The sequence below is a fragment of the Sus scrofa genome, chromosome 9, assembly GCF_054392235.1.
Source record: "Sus scrofa isolate SSC_HxYL_T2T_F1_AM1 chromosome 9, Sscrofa_HxYL_maternal_Yorkshire_Landrace_v2.0, whole genome shotgun sequence".
Taxonomy (NCBI): domain Eukaryota; kingdom Metazoa; phylum Chordata; class Mammalia; order Artiodactyla; family Suidae; genus Sus; species Sus scrofa.
Window position 1 is genome coordinate 109,081,225 of NC_139391.1, and position 18,048 is coordinate 109,099,272.

The 18,048-nt window shown below is 40.8% G+C and overlaps 2 protein-coding genes across 4 annotated transcripts in view; one reads left to right on the top strand and one right to left on the bottom strand.

Annotated features, from left to right (window-relative positions):
* ORC5 (origin recognition complex subunit 5) overlaps positions 1–18,048 on the bottom strand; it is a 1,223,002-nt gene that overhangs the window by 275,930 nt on the left and 929,024 nt on the right. The gene's annotated exons all lie outside the window — the stretch shown is intronic.
* Positions 2,397–18,048, top strand: part of LHFPL3 (LHFPL tetraspan subfamily member 3) — a 552,997-nt gene continuing 537,345 nt past the window's right edge. For all 3 annotated transcript variants that reach the window (XM_021063498.2, XM_021063499.2, XM_021063497.2), the window contains exon 1: positions 2,397–3,016. In XM_021063498.2, coding sequence (XP_020919157.1) covers positions 2,575–3,016 — 442 coding nt within the window. In that variant the 5' untranslated portion in view covers positions 2,397–2,574. The remainder of the gene's footprint in view (positions 3,017–18,048) is intronic.

Sequence of the window (18,048 nt, forward strand, 5' to 3'; positions counted from 1 at the left end):
GCCCCTGGGACACATGGCTTGCCAGATGGCCCCATAAATTCAATTACTCTCACCTTTCCTCTTCCTCCTTCCATGTTAAAACTCTTCTGATTTTCTGATTTACCAGCAATTTCAAGGGAGTTAAAACAAATGGGACCTAACAGAAGTTGTGACCCTCCATTGCCACCAATGCACTGATGATGCATCATCACGAATTATATTTTTAGAGACCTGCAAGTGTTATATTGGGTTGGCTCATATTTAGGTCATCCTCCCCACCTCCCCCCTCCAAATTCCTCTGAATTTTAAAAGACCTTCTGAGAGTCTACAGTTATATTTGCAAGAAGTTCTTAGTCACCTAAACTTACACGTCTCACACCATTGTTTAATTCTGTCCTCTTGACTTCCAAAGTCCTGCCTCATGGACTTTGAACTCTAATACCTGAAATTCATGCCTACAGGAAAAACTAAGTGTAAGATTCTAACACTTACCTTTTAAAATTCTTTCTCAGTTTCAACCCCTTCATAAGCTTCTGTGTCCCACGTCCGTATTTCCACTGTCTCTCTCTCTCTCCCTGTACAATCTCAGACCTTCAGGTTATTAAATGAGGGGCATGATTGGTCTTCATCATTTAGAGTATGATCTGGCTTCCATATAATAGCCATTTATGTAGCCAAATACCGTTTGGAGCTTTTCTTCCTTCCTCCCCAGTAGCCCCCTCTCCGAAAGGAACCACTCTAAGTGTTCTTACCTCTTCCTGCTAACTTCATATTGCACCTGGTATCTCAGGTCTCTCACTGATCTAGTAAGAAGGTGGGCAGATTGAGCATAAGTGTAAGCCAGTGTCAAGGAGCTTCCATGTGTTTTTGCATTATAATGAGACATGGGATTAAGTATAGACCTAAGGGTCAAAATCTAACAGAATTCTCTGCCTTCTGCTCAGAGAATTCAGCTGGCATATGTTTCAAACTGGTTTGTTACCAAAATCTGAGGCTGCTATTGAACATTCAAGTTTCATTGCTTTGAGTAAGGGTTACAAGTTTTATGTCAGAATCAGAAGGAACAAAAGAGTAACAAATGGAAATAAAAGACAAGGAGCCTGAAGAGTTCCTGCTGTGATGCAGTGGGTTAAGAACCTGAGTGCAGTGGCTTGGGTAGCTGAAAGACGTGGGTTCGATCCCCCTGGTTGTCAGTAGGTTTAAAGGATCCTTCGTTGTTGGGGCAGCTGTGGTATAGGCTGAGCAGGGGTTGGGATTCAATCCCTAGTCGGAGAGCTTCAAAATGTTGCAAGTGCGGCCATAAAATTAAAAGGGAAAGAAAGAAATGGAGTTTGAAAGGCAGGAACTGTTTGTTAAAAAAGCAATATTAAGTTTGTGTGTATAATAGCAATGCCATATGAAAATGTAAGGGGTTATATATCAGTAATTGAGAGGAAATTACTCTCTGGTTAGTTGGAATTTTGGATTATGGGGGGAGGGGCAAATACTTGGACAAGAAGCGGAAATAATCATGTGCAATTGCCACTGTATCCTCAGAGCCCAGCACAGTGTCTGGGCAGAGTAGCTGCCAATCAGTATTTGTACAAGAAACACTGGCTAAACTACTCAATTTCAGACAAACTAGACATTTCGGTGACACGGGCCTCATCTACGACAGGGTTTGTGAGGAAAATGGCCTGATTTACAGGAAAGTATAGGCCAGCAATAGGTTACAGTTCATCTGGCTCCGCATGGAAGTGGGGAACACGAAGAGGAAATAAACTGAGCTGAGCTGGTGTGAGAACACACTTAGGTGTGTCTTTTACGTTATTGTCTACCAGTTTCCTGCCCAACTTCGGTCTCCACCTCCTCAACCTGAGGCCGAGGAGTTTGCCAGGGGCAGTTTTCAGAGGGTGTCACTGGGGAGTCTCTTGCGGGCAGCACGTGTCTTCTCTCCTGGCCTCTCTCGCCTTCACCTGCCGTGCCGCCTGTCGCGCGTCCGCAAAGATGCAGAGGTCGAAGCACGTTGCTGTGCGGTGCTTGAAATCCTCCCAGAATCAGCCTCCGGAGCCAGGCCCCCAACCAAAACCCGGACCCTGGGATCTTCTCTAGGATCCCCGTGGGTGCTCCTCCCTCGCCCGCTTCCCCGGCCCAAGCCCGCCACCAGAGAGGCGTCCCAGGGTCGTCGCGGTCCTCCGCGCGGTGGGGCTCCGGGCGTGGAGCTGGCAGAAGGCGGGAATCGAGCGGGGGGCGCCCGAGCTCGCGCGCCACGACGCCCCGCGCGGGATTTGCCGCCTTCAGCTGCAGCAGCTGCAGCGGCGGCGGCGGCGGGAAGAGGGGTGGAGGGCGGTGAGGAGGGCTGAAGCCCGGGCCAGGAGAGAGGGAGGGAGAGAGGGGGGCCGGGAGGCTGTGCCAGGCGAGCCGGAGGGGTGCTCGGCGCTTCCCCGCCCTCCTTCCGGGAGCGAGGATGCAGACTCTGAAACTGGCGCTGCTGGGCTGAGGCGGAGGCAGGGGAGTTGCAGCGCGCGGCTCGGTGAGTGTGTCTCCTGAGCGCGGAGAGGCGGGGGGAGGCGGAGGACAAGGAGGAGGAGGAGGAGGAGGAGGAGGAGGGGGAGAATGCCCGGAGCCGCCGCCGCTGCCGCCGCCGCCGCCGCGATGCTCCCGGCTCAGGAGGCTGCCAAGCTGTACCACACCAACTATGTGCGGAACTCGCGGGCCATCGGCGTGCTGTGGGCCATCTTCACCATCTGCTTTGCCATCGTCAACGTGGTGTGCTTCATCCAGCCCTACTGGATCGGCGACGGCGTGGACACCCCGCAAGCCGGCTATTTCGGGCTCTTCCACTACTGCATCGGCAACGGCTTCTCCCGGGAGCTGACCTGCAGGGGCAGCTTCACGGACTTCTCCACGCTGCCCTCGGGCGCCTTCAAAGCCGCGTCCTTCTTCATCGGCCTCTCCATGATGCTCATCATCGCCTGCATTATTTGCTTTACCCTCTTCTTCTTCTGCAACACGGCTACGGTGTATAAGATATGTGCCTGGATGCAGCTCACCTCCGGTGAGTGCGCGCTCACCTCGGCGGAGGCTGAGGTGGGGGGGGACCCCGGGCGCCGAAGCCGGGGAGGGGCAGGAGTGGGAGGGACGGGGGGCTGTGCGCACCGCTGTGGGCCGAGCAACTTAAGCCGCTCAGGCGGGAGCTCTGGGAGGCCGGAACCCCCGGGGTTCCCCAGCCTCGGCACCAGCGCCTGGTCCCCGCGCTTTCCAGAACCTCCCAAGTGCGGGGGATGCCACCCAGAGGGACGCGCCGGAGGCAGGGCGGTTGCTGGTCCGAGTCCGCTAAGAACTAGAGCTGGGGAGAAGGAGCAGCCTCTTAGGGCGCGAGCTGAGGGACTAAGAAAGGACTGGCACCGCGAGGAGAAAAGCGGATTTGAGAGGTTGTGGTGGAAGGAGGATCAGCCTGCTCTGTCCCTCTCTGGGACTGATTCTGTCGTTGCTCCGGGAGGGTGGTTGGAGGTGGGGGCTGAAGTGAAGTTGTTTCTCTCTGTCCTGGGAAGTTACAAAATTTTTATCATCCATCTGGAGATGAATAAATACTGATTCCCTTTTGGGTTTTACCCTTTTAAGAAAAATGTAGCTTAGAATGTTCCTTAGCAATTCCCCAATGTCAAGTCTTCAGTTTGTTTCCTTGTCAGAGCAAAGGTCCTTCCATTCCAGCTTTAAACTGAGAACCGTCTTGAGGGAATCAAGATTTCTCAATATTTTTTTTTTGGGGGGGGGGGCGGGGGAGTGGCTTTACGAAGATGGGCAGCCAGGAAAGCCTGTTTCATTGGTATCTGAGCACTCTTTGTGGATGATAGATTGTTGCTGGCTGGAGAATATGAAAGTACTTTTTATGATCATCAAAGTTACTTTTAACCCAGAAAGGATGAGGGTGCATTTTCCGGTTGGCTTTGAAGAGTCCCGAAACAAAATCGCCTCCTTTCTCTACCTCCCGTGATGCCAGTTCTCTTTCTGCTAGCCACCCTGGGTGCCCTGTCTTCTAAAGGGAGACTCTCTCCTGGGACACTTCATACCCTCTTGTTCCAACATCGTTGGAGTCCTTTTGATTTTATGGATGGTTTGGTTGTGGAGGAATAGAGGATGTCTCAGGCAGCCGCATTTTCTCGTTTATGTTTTGTTTTATTGTTCTCTTTCTTTAAAAACATTACCTTCAAGATCTTGTGGTTTCCCCTATGCCTAGGAAGGTTTTCTGGGGGGTAGGTATTTGATCTCTGAGTTTACAGAGTGTTGAGAGTGATTACGTCCTTAAGGATGCAGGACAAAAGCATTAAGTTTCCTGATCTTACACTGGTTTGCTATATGAGAAGCCTGTGGGAGAATAAACTTGTTTGGAAGTATTTGCTTTGTATAAAGTGTGCCTCAGCTGCTTTTGGTTTGTCATATACTGTGAACATGTGCATGTAAAAGGCAAGAAATGTACACCAGTAGAGACACCCCTCCTCATATTTACCATTATTCTTCTGAAATATGTTTTTCGTTTCCCTTCTGTCCTTCCACCCCCAACTTCTTGAAGCATACTGTTGCCCCCATGTTTTGATATATAATGTTATCTTTTATGGCCATTTCAAGAGCAGACTAACTTTGATGGATTTGGAATAAATTCATATATTGTTGTTGTTCTTGACACTTAGCTCTGGTTTAACTTTGAAGACAGCAGGACATTGAGGATGCAGATGTTTTAGAAACAGAATTGACCCTGCACAGCTAATTTTAATTTTTTCTAAGTTAAATGACCTATTTAGAACTGGTGATTCAAATTAGATTGTTTTTCAAAGGTCTGAAAGTAATTTGCAGGTGATTTCTCAACAACATGTTACTAGGTATTTTATTTTCATGAGATTTCATCCTATAAACTGAAATTGTTATAGTTGTTTTAGAAAGGAAAGAAAGAAAACTGTCTTTGGGAAAGAATTACCAGCTTTGAAGTTAATATAAGCTGCAACTATTACAATGTTTTTCTTTTTCCTGCAATAGAGCACACAAAAATCATTTATTCTGGAGTAGTGAAATAGGATGTCATATTTTCAGAGATTTAACATAAATATACTCCTCTGTTTCCCATATATCAATGTAAAATGTGATGAGATGGCATTTGTACTGATGAAGATACAATGACATTTAATTCATTTTTGGACACATCCAGATCCTTAAGTTCCTGGCATACTTTTAAAAACCTTTATTTGCAATTTATTTGGTACTTTATTTCTGGGTTAACTACAGAAGGACATACTTTTTATTCATAAAGTATATTAATTAAAGAAGAATTGATTGTGAATTAAAGTCATAGTTTTTTTTAAGGGATGGGCTAAAGAAGATATTTCTGAAGAAAGTCACATTTAATGTGGATTTTAAGGGTTTTTTTTTTTTAAGTCTCATATACTGACGATATATTTAGCACAGTGCATTGTAAGTTGTTTTCAAAGTTTAGTTTCTATCCATTAGACATTCCTCTTTAATATTATGAAGTCCCGTCATAATTTAACTGTACCTAGGCCTCTCAAGTATAATTTGCTAACTACCAAACATGAGTCTTAATGTGCCCTTTGCTTATTAGAGACTGTTTAACCTTCATTGAAAGTCAAATGATTAAGTTGTGTATTTAGTTATGCAAGCATTTTCATATAATAACAAAATAAAGCAGAGCCAGGTGCAAGATAAAATCCCATATGAAATGGTGCACTGAGATGATGAAGCAGAAGGCTTTCTTGTGGCAATACATCAAGAATTATTCTTTTTTATGGTTCTGAACAATGAACTAGAAAAAGAACTGAATTTATTAGACCTGAAAATGAAGTTGCTCTTCTACCTAGATGTGTGAAGCACACGTAATTAATGGTGCTATTAGGAACACCTGCCCTCTCCCTCACTCTCTCCGTCTGAATCATCATTCACCTCGGTGGAGTCAAACTACAGAGTTAGAGGCTAATGTGTCACGCCGCTTCCAGATGTAATCCTGCACTCATGGACCCTGACTAATATAAAGATTGAAGACATAAAAATAATGCGTAAATAAATAATAACAGTTAGAGATGCAAAATGTCCCAAGTCCACAAAGAGACAACTTCCTCAGAAGAAAAGAGAGTCTTTTCTTTCTGTATGATTTCTTTGACCCTAATCTGTAATGGGTCAAGCAGGGCAATAAAGTCTAGATGTCTGGACCTTTATATAAAAAAAAAAAAATCAGGAGGGAAAGGGGATTCTTGTCTCTCTGGGATCCTGATTCTCTGCTTTCATGTGTTTGTTTTCAAATCGGTATTTCAGCTTGTTTCCAAGTCTATTAATAACCAAGTCTCATAAAGGTGGGGTTTTTTTTGTTTGTTTGTTTTTGGTATGATTTAACTGAGTAAAAGCCATATCTTAAATTGTTCCTGAAATGCAAGTGTTAACCATTACAGGCCAATGAAATCTTTTCTGTTTTAAATGAGGTAAAGCATTAAGGCAGGACTTGAAGTTTTTAGACCTCTACCCTAGGTTTTTCTTTGGTTGGAGGCCGCAGATGAGGAGACACTGCATTCAACTGTGAGGAAGGGAACCTGACCCAGGTTGGAGCTCGGTGTTCTGGAGGGAGAAGATGGGAGGAGGGTGTTGTAGTCACCAGATCCCTATCTCTTGTCACTCTGAGGGCACCAACAAGAAGGGCCCCCAAGATGGTGAGGCTCCATGGCAAGGGTTAAGGGCGGAATTGCTTAGTCACTTTCCCTGGCCTCCCAGCCTTACTTTTCTCTAGCTCTTTCTAGCCAGCTTGCTTTCTTAAATTTTAGACCTTTGTCGTTTAGGTGAGATGAGATTCACCAGAGGTAATTACTGCATTTCTTAGCCTGCACAAAGAGCCTTTGCAGCATTCTACCATCCTATTTCAGGACACCTTGCTCTTTTCTTATATATCTTGTCAGCATTTGAGATGACAGATGTGTTTTTTTTTTAAATTTATTTGTTCAATGCCTATCTTTTCTAGTACAGTGAAAGTTTTATGAATCCATGTCCATTTTTCTTCGTATAGCATAGAGGTCAAGATCACGTTCACTAGAGTAAAAGGATGTTGGCTGGAATCCTGGCTCTGACACTCATTGTATGACCTGGGAATTTATCTTTCTGTTCTTCAGTTGCTCATCTGCAAAGTGAGCATATAATTGTATTTATCCCAGGAGATTTGTGCAAGGATTAAATGAGCTAAGGTATATAGGAGAACAGTGTCCAGCACACAGTAGGCAAGCACTATCCATGCTAGGTATGGTTACTGTTCTTACGTTGTTATTACTGCTGTATCTTGGCACACAGTAGTATGTATATCTATTACGTGCGTAATAGGTATTCAGTAACTTTTTGGTGAGGTAATGAATAAAAAAATAAATGATGAATGGGGTTAATAATGAAAAGAGAAGGACGTGATTTAAAATGCCCCACATGCCATGTCAAGAAGTGTATATACCATATACTTTGAAAGCCACAGTGCTCATCTTTCTCATTGGTTTGTAGCATTAGCACTAATTGCACTAAAGGAACTCTCCCAAAATTCGTTGAGAGCAGTGGTTGTGACTTGATGACCTAATTCATGATGTGCTTATTTCCAAATGGAGGCTCTTTCTGATGCATAGGTAATGATCTTTATTATACCGGGATATAATCAGTTATATTTTAGGATTCAGCAAAATTTTTCTTTTAGTTTTTCATTGAAAAAAAAATCATTTTATTCAAAGTGGAGGTTTTCTGTAAATATCAAAAGGTCACACTTTCTTTCATAAGAATGGTAACTCCCGTTCCAGGTTGGATTCTCTTATACACCAAGGAGCAACTGGACAGAAGAGCACCTGTCTTTTAGGCTTTCTTTTCTTTTCTGGGCATCAGTGGAGAGGTGCTCTTCTTGGCCCCTTCAGGCCTGCTCAGATGGGTGGCCCTCCATGTTCGGAGCTCTGCTGCAGGGACGAGAGGATGAGGCTGGGATTTACTCAAGTTCAGGACCATCACCATTTCTCACCATTTGCTTGGTACTGAGCATATGAGAACGTGAGTTCTTGCCTCTTAAAGCTGCTAATCCATCCTAAGTTCACAATTGTGGAAAGGCCTTAAAGAGGGGTTTTCCCTCTGACGGAGCATTTCAGATACTTCCCCAGATGCAGAGAAGAATGCGTACCCCCAGGGAAGGCAGTTTTCATTTTCTAGCAGCACATCTCACGTATAAGAAATTTCTGGAGTTCCTGTCATGGCTCAGCAGAAACGAATCTGACTAGTATCCATGAGGATGCAGGTTCGACCCCTGGCCTTGCTCAGTGGGTTAAGGATCCAGTGTTGCCATGAGCTGAGGTGTAGGTTGCAGACCTGGCTCGGATCTGGTGTTGCCCCAGCTGTGGTGTAGACCAGAGGCTACAGCTCCAATTTGACCCCAACCTGGGAACCTCCATATGCCATGGGTGCAGTCCTAAAAAGAAATTTCTATTGACCAAGCCAAACTTAACAACAAAATGATTTGAAATGAGAATTTAGAAACTTTTTTTGCTCTAAGGTAGTGTGACAAGGACTATGACCATTGAAGAGATGTTGGAATGTATATTAATGTGAATACAAGTGATTTTTATAACAGCGAGATTTTAAGTGAACACTTATGAAAACTAACAGACCTCATATAACCCATACAATATATTATTAGGTGTTGGTTTTTCTTGGTGTGAAGCTGCACATTTAACAGCTTTTCTCAACTGTAAAAGTGTTAACAAGGTGCTTATATACTTTTGTAAATAATAAATTCAGATATTCATGTGTGTGCACACACACACACACACACAGATCTACCTAACCAGAATATAAAATAGGATGCTTATTCAGAAAATGATTATTTACTGATTCGTGCTTATGTTAAGTGTGATGATATCATGTAGTAGAGAGATTTCAGATGACCAGGTCAGTATATTACACTTTGTGTACATACCTTAGAAATCTTTCAAAGTAAGCAAAATTTGAAATAGAAACCGCCCCCAAACCCAGCAGAGCATATAGCTTTAGTTGCAGAATGTGGCTCAGTGCCCTTCTGTGTGTGGTGTGAGGAGATAAACTATGGGGAGAGGAGTAGACAGAACTTTAGCTCACACTGGCGTGAAGCAGAGAGCACTCCAGGAGAATTCTAATTTGGGGGCTTAATAGTATGATAACTGGGAGAATTTTAAAGTGTAATTCCCATAATATATTTGAACTTTGGGGGTCAGCACCAACTTTAATTAATGCGATTTATCCTTATAATGGGCCAGCTGGATTTTTTCATTTGATATGAGGAAAGACCAAGGCTTTGACCTTTATTCTCAATAATGGCAGGAAGATATTAATTATGACAGAAAATTAAGAGGCTGGTTCACATAGCAAATAGAAGACAAGTTATTTGATGACTCCAACATAAATCTGTTATGAAAAGTCACTGGGGCATTTCAAGAAAAGAAATAAACAAAGCCAACCTACCCCAGCATCCTAAATGTTCACATAATTAATATTATGTGGCTCTCAGAGTATGATTACGTTTCGATAATGCTTGTCCATAGTTAAATTGTCCAAACTGTAATCTTGAGCACATTTCTTATTGCTTCTGCTAAAATAAAACAGAAGAATGAGTAGCTTGCAAGAGGAAGATAAATAATTTTTTGATCAATATAGACACGAACCATATCTAATTACTGTTGAGAGGAATGAAAAAAGAAAACAAACCTTTCTGAATTAGAATTGCTGGCATAGAATTGTCAAAATGGGTCTCTCATACCTGGATTCTGACATCTTTCCTAATGAAACCAGGTCTACATCAAGGTAGGGACAGTCTGTGTGTCCTTAATAGGAGAAAAGATCCTAATTGATAGGCTGTGTGAAGTTAGTCTAATTGCATGCAATTTGAGATTATGACTTATCAATGAACGGGTGAATGGAAGAGTAGCGAAAGGTAGTGAAATGAATGCTAAATAGTTGTAGATCAGAAAAGAGGCCTTAGCTCAGAGGCAGACATGCAGAACTTAACTAATCAGAAAAGTTCACAGTCTTGACATTCTTAGAAAATGTCCTATTAGAAAATGATGGCAGACAGGAGTTTGAAGGGAAGTCAACTTTGGCTTTAGTGCAGAATGCATCATAGGCCCATTTACTTAAGTGTTTGGAAGCTCCTGGGGCAGGCTGCTTACATGGCTTTTTATTGCTTTCAATGAAGATCAAGAGTAAGGTTGCAAAAATCAAAGTGGGAAATGTGTGTTGTCATTGACAGGAGGCTCAGTATTTGAAGCACAGGCAAATAGATCCAGGCATGAAGAATGACAGGGATATACAAGAGTGACAGCAAAAATAAATGAAGTATGAATAGAGAAGACATGAAGAAATTCAAAGTTGAAAAGCCCGTGAAATTTGATAATGTCAAAAGCCTGTCGAATTTGGTATCATCAATGGCTTAAAGATGTATTGACATAGGACAAGCATAGAGCAGAAGTGTGCATGATAGTGTAAAGCCGTACGTACACAAAGTCTAATTATTAGGAAAGAAAAATCATAGCTCCATTCACCGCCCCCCCCAAGAGATTCTAAGATCAAGCTATTCAAAGAGAGAGATGATAGTGCTTCCTTGTATGGTACATGGAAAGATGGAGGGTTAAAATAAGTTACCCTAAGAAAGAAAAAGTCATTATAAAATTTGATAAACAGCATCCCTACAGTTTCTTTTTGAAAATCTTGTTATGGATTGTGAAGATAAATTGATTTCTATAATGCCTTTAGTGGGGAAAGGGAACTTAACAGTGAACATGTAGGGTAGATAATATTTGCAGAGCATTTTAAGCATGTATATAGTTAGAAACTAGATTAATCGAATTTATCTAAATTTTAAATGATTAATAACTAGCAATATTGTGATCTGTGTAATGCTACATGTTATTTAACTGAACCATATTTTAACCAGTTGACCGGGCAAGAGGTAGTTCTGACTAGTTAGCATTTTTAAAAACCTTCAAAGAGAACCGCTGTATGGTAGCACTCTACAAACCCTGGTTGGTGACCTTTGATGGCTCATGATATCAATTTAATATGTGATGATCCACATTAAAGCTTGGATTGAAACAGAATAGAAAATGTGAATGCAAAGCAAATAGTAAGGATTTTGTGAAACCTTTATTCCTTAAAATATTTACATATGTGTGTGTGAACTAGATTGCAGCATATCCCTTGCTATGGGCTGTAGTCAGTACATTTTAAAGACACTATTTTGGAGAAAAGATGATGTAGTATGATTAGAAAAATAATTATCTCTTCTTTGAAAAATTGTGAAAGTTTTACACTGATTCATAGATTATTTTGCATTAGGGAGTAGGGTAGGCAAAATATACTTAACCTAAGCAACTTGAGACATTTTTCTTATTTCACTTACATTAACGACTTAATGCTAACATACCCCAATTAGATTATGAGTTGATTGAAAATAGGAATGCTTTTCCTAGATGCGATTTGATTGGCCATTCATGGTATTAAAATGGCATGGCTATCTAGCAAGACAAACATTTAAAACAAGTGTATATAATCCAGTGCCAAGGAATGTAGACTCATAGGCTTTAGAAATTGCAGTGATAGTAAAAATTATTTTGTTATCTCCACATTTTCTCAATAAAGAAATAATAGTGGTAAATACTATTAAGCAGGTACCATTTGCAAAATCCTTCATGTATTCATTTGGTAATATTTAACCTTCATAAATATTAAACCTACAAGTTTAGAGTTATTATATCCATTTTGCACATGGAGACATTGAGACTTAAAAAATTATTCAGGGTTACAGAGCCGGTAAATGGTTTGAGTCCCAAATCAGACGCATCCCGTCTGACAGAATAGTTTGCCTCGGAGGCCGAGAGAAATTAAGTCTTGCCAAAATTACACTTTGTTAGAGTTGGAACTAACATATCTGATTCCCAGTGCAGTCCCTTTTTTCTCACTTTCATTTGCCTCCTGCTTAATGTGCATTTGTTTAGTTTAAGTCTTCAGTATGCATTTGTATCTTTTTGTATCAACATGAAGGGAAGGAGCTGGTATTACAGCGAAAATACCTGCATGTTTATTATTTATTAGGCTTCCCTCTTCAAGCATGCTTAGGGGTGATGAGGCATTCATTTTTGTAACCTGGAGCCTGGGTATTTCTTTACCTCAGTGTCCGCTTGGCTGTATGTCTGATCTCCTGTAACAGTGTCAGCATTACTGGCTCTGTGTCATTCATTTCTTTGTCCTGCCTCAGTTGTAGAAGCCTTTTTAATAAATTTGCTTATCGATGGTGACGGTAGACATGATCACTGGTCACAGATGCAGTTCCTGAAAGGTTAGAAATAGACTCGGGCACGTTCTGGAGGTGTTGGAGAACTGAGTGTGTGGTTGAAAGATTTGCATCTTGACAAATTATTGGCTAGATGACTTTGGACAAGTCATTTAACTACTCTTGACTTTTCATTTTCTTCATGTTATTTTTCTTAAGTTTATATTTTGGACATATAAAAAACAGATTGCAGGTTATAGACATTAAAAATACATCATCTGCTAACCAAGTGTTGCTGTGTACTTACTAGTAGGGTAAATATCAGGAAAACCATCAAAGGTAGGGTGAAATTAAAGGAGGAAGCAAGTAGGGAACAATAGTAGATAGATAGGTATCTAGAGTTAGATTTCCTCAGTATAATGAGACTTCAAAACACCACTGTACTGTTCTTAGAATTATTGAGTTAATGCATATAAAACACTTAAAACTTGACCTAGCACACAGTAAGCGCTCAATACATGTTAGCTATGATTGATGCTTTTGTTATTACTGTGACTAAAGAGAGCAGGACTGGAGGAGTAGGTAGCATACAGAAAATTTTGTAGACAGAAAAATTAGACTCACAATACCCAACTTAAGGACAGTTTCACTTCACAACCTGTATGTGCCAGACCTACCTTGTTCTGAGGATCAAGAAAGATAATGGCTGTGAAAGCCTTTTAGAAACTGTGGGAACTTATATAAATGCCATTGTGATTCCTAGAATGGATTTTATACATTACTAAGAAAGCACTATATTCAGTGAAGGATTTAATTTTGTGTTCACAGCATCTAGCTCTTTCCTTTCATTTGTTTACAGTAGTGCCTCAAAAGTAACAAGAATATATTTTGGAGATAATTTTGAACTATTTAAAAACTTCAGCAGAACTAAGCTGAAAAAAGAAGCCATGTTTTGAAGGCATTGTGGACCAGACAATTTTCTGGTTATGTCAATGTCTAAGCACTTCGGCATTCTTATTAAAGGCCCCTCCAGATGACAGAAATTTTATCAGGTATTACCCTCTTCACAGTTATCAAAAAAAAAATGGATATTCTCTACTTTTAATAGCATCATGTAACAAGAATAAATCAGAGGTAGCATTTTATTCTGTGCTATTTTACATGTAGCTGTAATATAGTGAAAAATTAGATTTCTCAATATATCTGTGAATCTTTATTTTTCTTCCTAAGCAAAGAAAGTAGAGATTTAAGATTCTCAGATCTGTGCTTAAAATGAAGATTGTTTTGCTATGTTTTTTTTTAATAACATGTTAATTCCTCCTGTTTCTTTAGCTTTTCTAAAGAAGGTTTGAAAAACAAAACCCAACATTGCTCCTTATTAATATTTTCATTTTGAGACTCTCATACTAAGTGAAGTAACTCAGGAAGAGAAAGACAAATACCATATGATATCACTTATATCTGGAATCTAATATACTGCACAAATAAACCTTTCCACAGGAAAGAAACTCATAGGCTTGGAGAACAGACTTGTGGTTGCCAAGGGAAGGGGAAGGGAGTGGGTTGGACTGGGAATCTGGGGTTAATAGATGCAAACTATTGCCTTTGGAATGGATAAGCAATGAGATCCTGCTGTATAGCGCTGGGAACTATATCTAGTCACGTGTGATGGAGCATGATGGATGATAATGTGAGCAAAGGAATATGTGTATATATGTGTGACTGGGTCACTTTGCTGTACAGTAGAAAATTGACAGAACACTGTAAACCACCTATAATGGAAAAAATAAAAATCGTTTAAAAAATAAAGTCATCAGCTAATTGTAAAATGAGAGAATCAGTGTGTTATGACTATATCTATGACTATGACCCAAAAGAATAATGAACAGATGAGCATTTCCTATTTTATGTAGTATCAAGACTCCTGTGGTGAATATCTAGGGTTGAGGTTGACAGGAGAACTTATTAAATAAGCATTCTTGATCAGACTTTCTTCTAGAGATGATGATGAAGAGATGCTGGTGAGCACTGCTGGGCAGCCTCCCATTGCACCCTGCAGGGCATGGAGAATAGCTCTGCTCTTGAAGGGCATGGAAAGGGCTTTCTAGCAAGATGAGCTGGGATGGGGCTATGGACCAAGATCCCTCCAGGCCTAGTTCACTTTACTGAAGACCCCTCCATGCACTGTAGGATGGGCTCTAGAGGGAGCTCCAGCCCTGTCATCTTGTGCTTCTCAGACCTTTCTTTTTTTAGGGTCAGGTTCAGAGTCTTTTTCCCCCTTGACACAATGTGTGATACCATTTTAGAGGATGGAGGGTTAAAATGTGAAGGTTAGAAAAGAACAAGAAAAGGCATTAATCCAGAATCCAAACAACAGAAGAGAATACTCATTTACCTAAGAGGACAAAGCCAACTCCTGGACTTTTCTGCAGCCCCATTCCTTGATATGAATTCTTTGAAATTACTCTCTATAACTTATCTGACTTGTTAAACTGTTGTGACTTTCCACCGGCCTGTTTTTTGCAGAGCACTTCTGGGGATGGTCCTTTCCCATCTGAACATTTTTGGATATTGTTTCTCAGCTTGGAGACAGACACTTTGGAATAACTTGGAAATCCCTGGAGAATTAGGGCACTGGAGACTTGTTAATAGTAGGTTACTGGAGAATTCAAAAGAAGTTGAGGAATTCAGAACTGTAGGATTCTAAAGAGCTATTTGATCTTGGCAGCCGTGAACTATGCATTACAGTTGCTTCTCTCTGTTACCGGCCTAAACTTGGGTCTGCTTGCCTCTGTGAAGTAAAGCCAGTGTAATGACACGGGGTTGTGGTAAAGGAAAGTGCAGCATTTACCACAGGGTACCAAGCAAGGAATTCAGGACAGCTAGTGCTCTAAGTACCTGAACTCCCCAATGGGTTTCAGCAAAGCATTTTTAAAGGCAAGGTGAGGGAGCAGTGTCCCAGGGTATGTGACCAGCTTGTGCACAGTTCTCTGCTTGGTTGGTGGTGAGTGACAGGGAGGTGACACAGGGGCCAACATTATCAATCCCTAGATGCCAGTAGGGGTGGGCACTCCTTGCCTGGGATCATCAAGTGGTTCATTTCTTCCATTTGGTACTGGTTGTAAAACAACTCAGGAAATGTGCATCAGATACTATTATTTAGGTACTTTAGGGAGGGGCTAAAGCAAAGGATATGGGGGAGGGGTCTGTCCAGGGAAGGCCCCATAGGGTCATGCTGGGTTACATTTGCAGCAGACAGAGCATGCTTTGAATTTTTTTCTTTTTAAGTAGCATTGGAAATACCATTTTAGGGGGAAATTTTAGGGACTTTGCAGAATTTAAAAATACTGTTTATAATGATTTAGAACATGAACCTCAGCCATAAGCAAATAATGCTTCACATGATCAGAATAAAAAACTGGGCACTTAATTTCATTCCTAGTGCCCATGCACATATTACAGTCTCTATCTCCTTAAACACACCTACAACAAAAAAGAGAATGTATGAGTGCTCCCTGTACTGACACATAAGTTTCTTTACTGGAAGCCACTCAAAGGACACACAAATTCCATTCTTCTTTTAATTTTTTTTTTTTTTTTTTTTTTTTTAATGGGGGAGTTCCCATTGTAGCTCAGTGAGTTAAGACTAGTATCCATGAGGATGCAGGTTCTGTCTCTGGCCTTGCACAGTGGGTTAAGGATCCACCATTGCCTCAAGCTGCAGCATAGGTTACTAGATATGCCTCAGATCTGCTGTTGCTGTGACTGTGGCATAGTCCTCAGTTGCAGCTCTGATTGACCCCTAGCTAGGGAACTTCCCTATGCCGTAGGTGTGGCTGTAAAAAGAAAAAAAAAAGGAACTCGAACTCAATCTGGTTTCTTTTGATTTTTAGGGTCACACCTGCGGCATATGGAAGTTCTCAGGCTAGGGGTCAAATCGGATCCACAGCCACGGCAACACAGGATCTGAGCCAGATCTGCAACCTACATCACAGATCACGACAGCACCAGATTCCTAACCCACTGAGCCAGGCCAGGGATCGAACCCACATCCTCATGGCTCTAGTCAGGTTCGTTAACTGTTGAGCCATGAAGGGAACGCCTCAGTCTGGTTTCTATTTTGTCTCTCTGGGAACCGGAAGTGCAGAAAGTTCTTTAGAGGAAATCTCTAGAAGCATACTTACTTCCTCAATATCAAGCCTTTTTTCCCCATCTCATACTCAGAAAACATTCTTTTTAATCCTTCTCAGAATTCCCCCTCATTAGCCTCAATGTCCTGCTCTGGCCCCAGTGCCCACCAAAGTGTCTGTGCCTGAACAGACCAAGCAGAAAATCTGGAACCATCCTGATACTGAGGTTGGGTACAGCACACTAGCATTGCCCTGGGGCCTCTTAGAATTTGAGGGCTGAATTTAATGTGCATAGAACAAAGAGAAAGAATTCTATAATCATTGTGGATTCATTTGACAAGGGCCATTCCTTTCCTTTGTGTACTGTTAAAGAATTGATTTTTTTTTTTTACAAAAGCTTTCTAAAAAACCAACCTCATGATGTGAGAGGTGCTCCCTAAACACTAAAGTTTTAATTGTGATAGATTTACTCTGGAAGTAGAACAAGTCTCACATACAATTCTTCCTCTCTAAGTCTCATGGGAATGTGAGCGGTTCATTTGGAATTTATTCCTAAATGTTTAAACTATTACTTAAGTTTGGTGTAGAAATATGACTTACATGAAGGCAAGCTTGAACTTGTACAATGGAAGATAAGGTGATTTAAATTTCTACTGTAGGTATAATGTTATTTAGAGTAGCCAGCATTCTAGATTTGTTTAACATTTACTGGATGAATCATTATTTCAGTTCCTCTGCACACGTTATGAATAATATATTTTACACTGTGTGTATGTGCCTGTGTGTATTTGTGTATAGAGTTTAAAAATGATAAGAAGATGAATATTTGTGTATGTGCTGTCCACCTTCCTGATGATAATCACCCAGAGGTAGCCACTTCTGTGAGTTTTGTGTTGTTACCCTGCGTTCCTTATAGTTTCATCACTGAAATACATGTTCCTGAATAACGTTCAATTTTTGTCTTTTTTGTTTCTAAAGGAAATGTTTTTCACCCTTCACTCTTTAATATGATATATATTTGCAAATACTATTTATTAGGTTAAGGAAGTTTCTACATTGATAACAAGTTTTTAGATTGTGAATAGATGTTGAGTTGTATTCAATAAATTTTCTGCACTTTGGAGACTATCAGATGACTTCTCTGATATAGTATGTGTTGATGAAATGAATTACAGTACTGAATTTTCTGATGTTGAAATAATGCATTTTTAAAACAAAGCCAACTTTCACATACATTGTGTGACTCAGCAGTCTCTAATATTATTTTTTAAAGCACTTTCATGAGTAAGGTTTTTTTTGTCTTTTTGTCTTTTTTTTTTTTTTTGACTTATCATACTGTCATTATCTAGTTTAGGTATCAGAGTTATGTAAGATTCATGAAAGTATTAAGAAGTCTCTCTTTTTCCTTCCAAAGTATTTGCATACCTTTAAATGATACCTTGAACGTTTAATAGAATTACCTTGTAAAAGTGTCTGGGCTGGGTATTTCTTTGTAGGCAGATTTTAGACTGCTGGTTACATTTTGTTCCTTGTTCTAGAATCATTCGGGTTTTTCTTTTTATCTTTAGTCAGTTTTTATAGATAATTTTTAAAGAATATGTCCTTTTCATCTACCTTGTCAAATTTATTGGTGTAAATTTATTCATACTATAC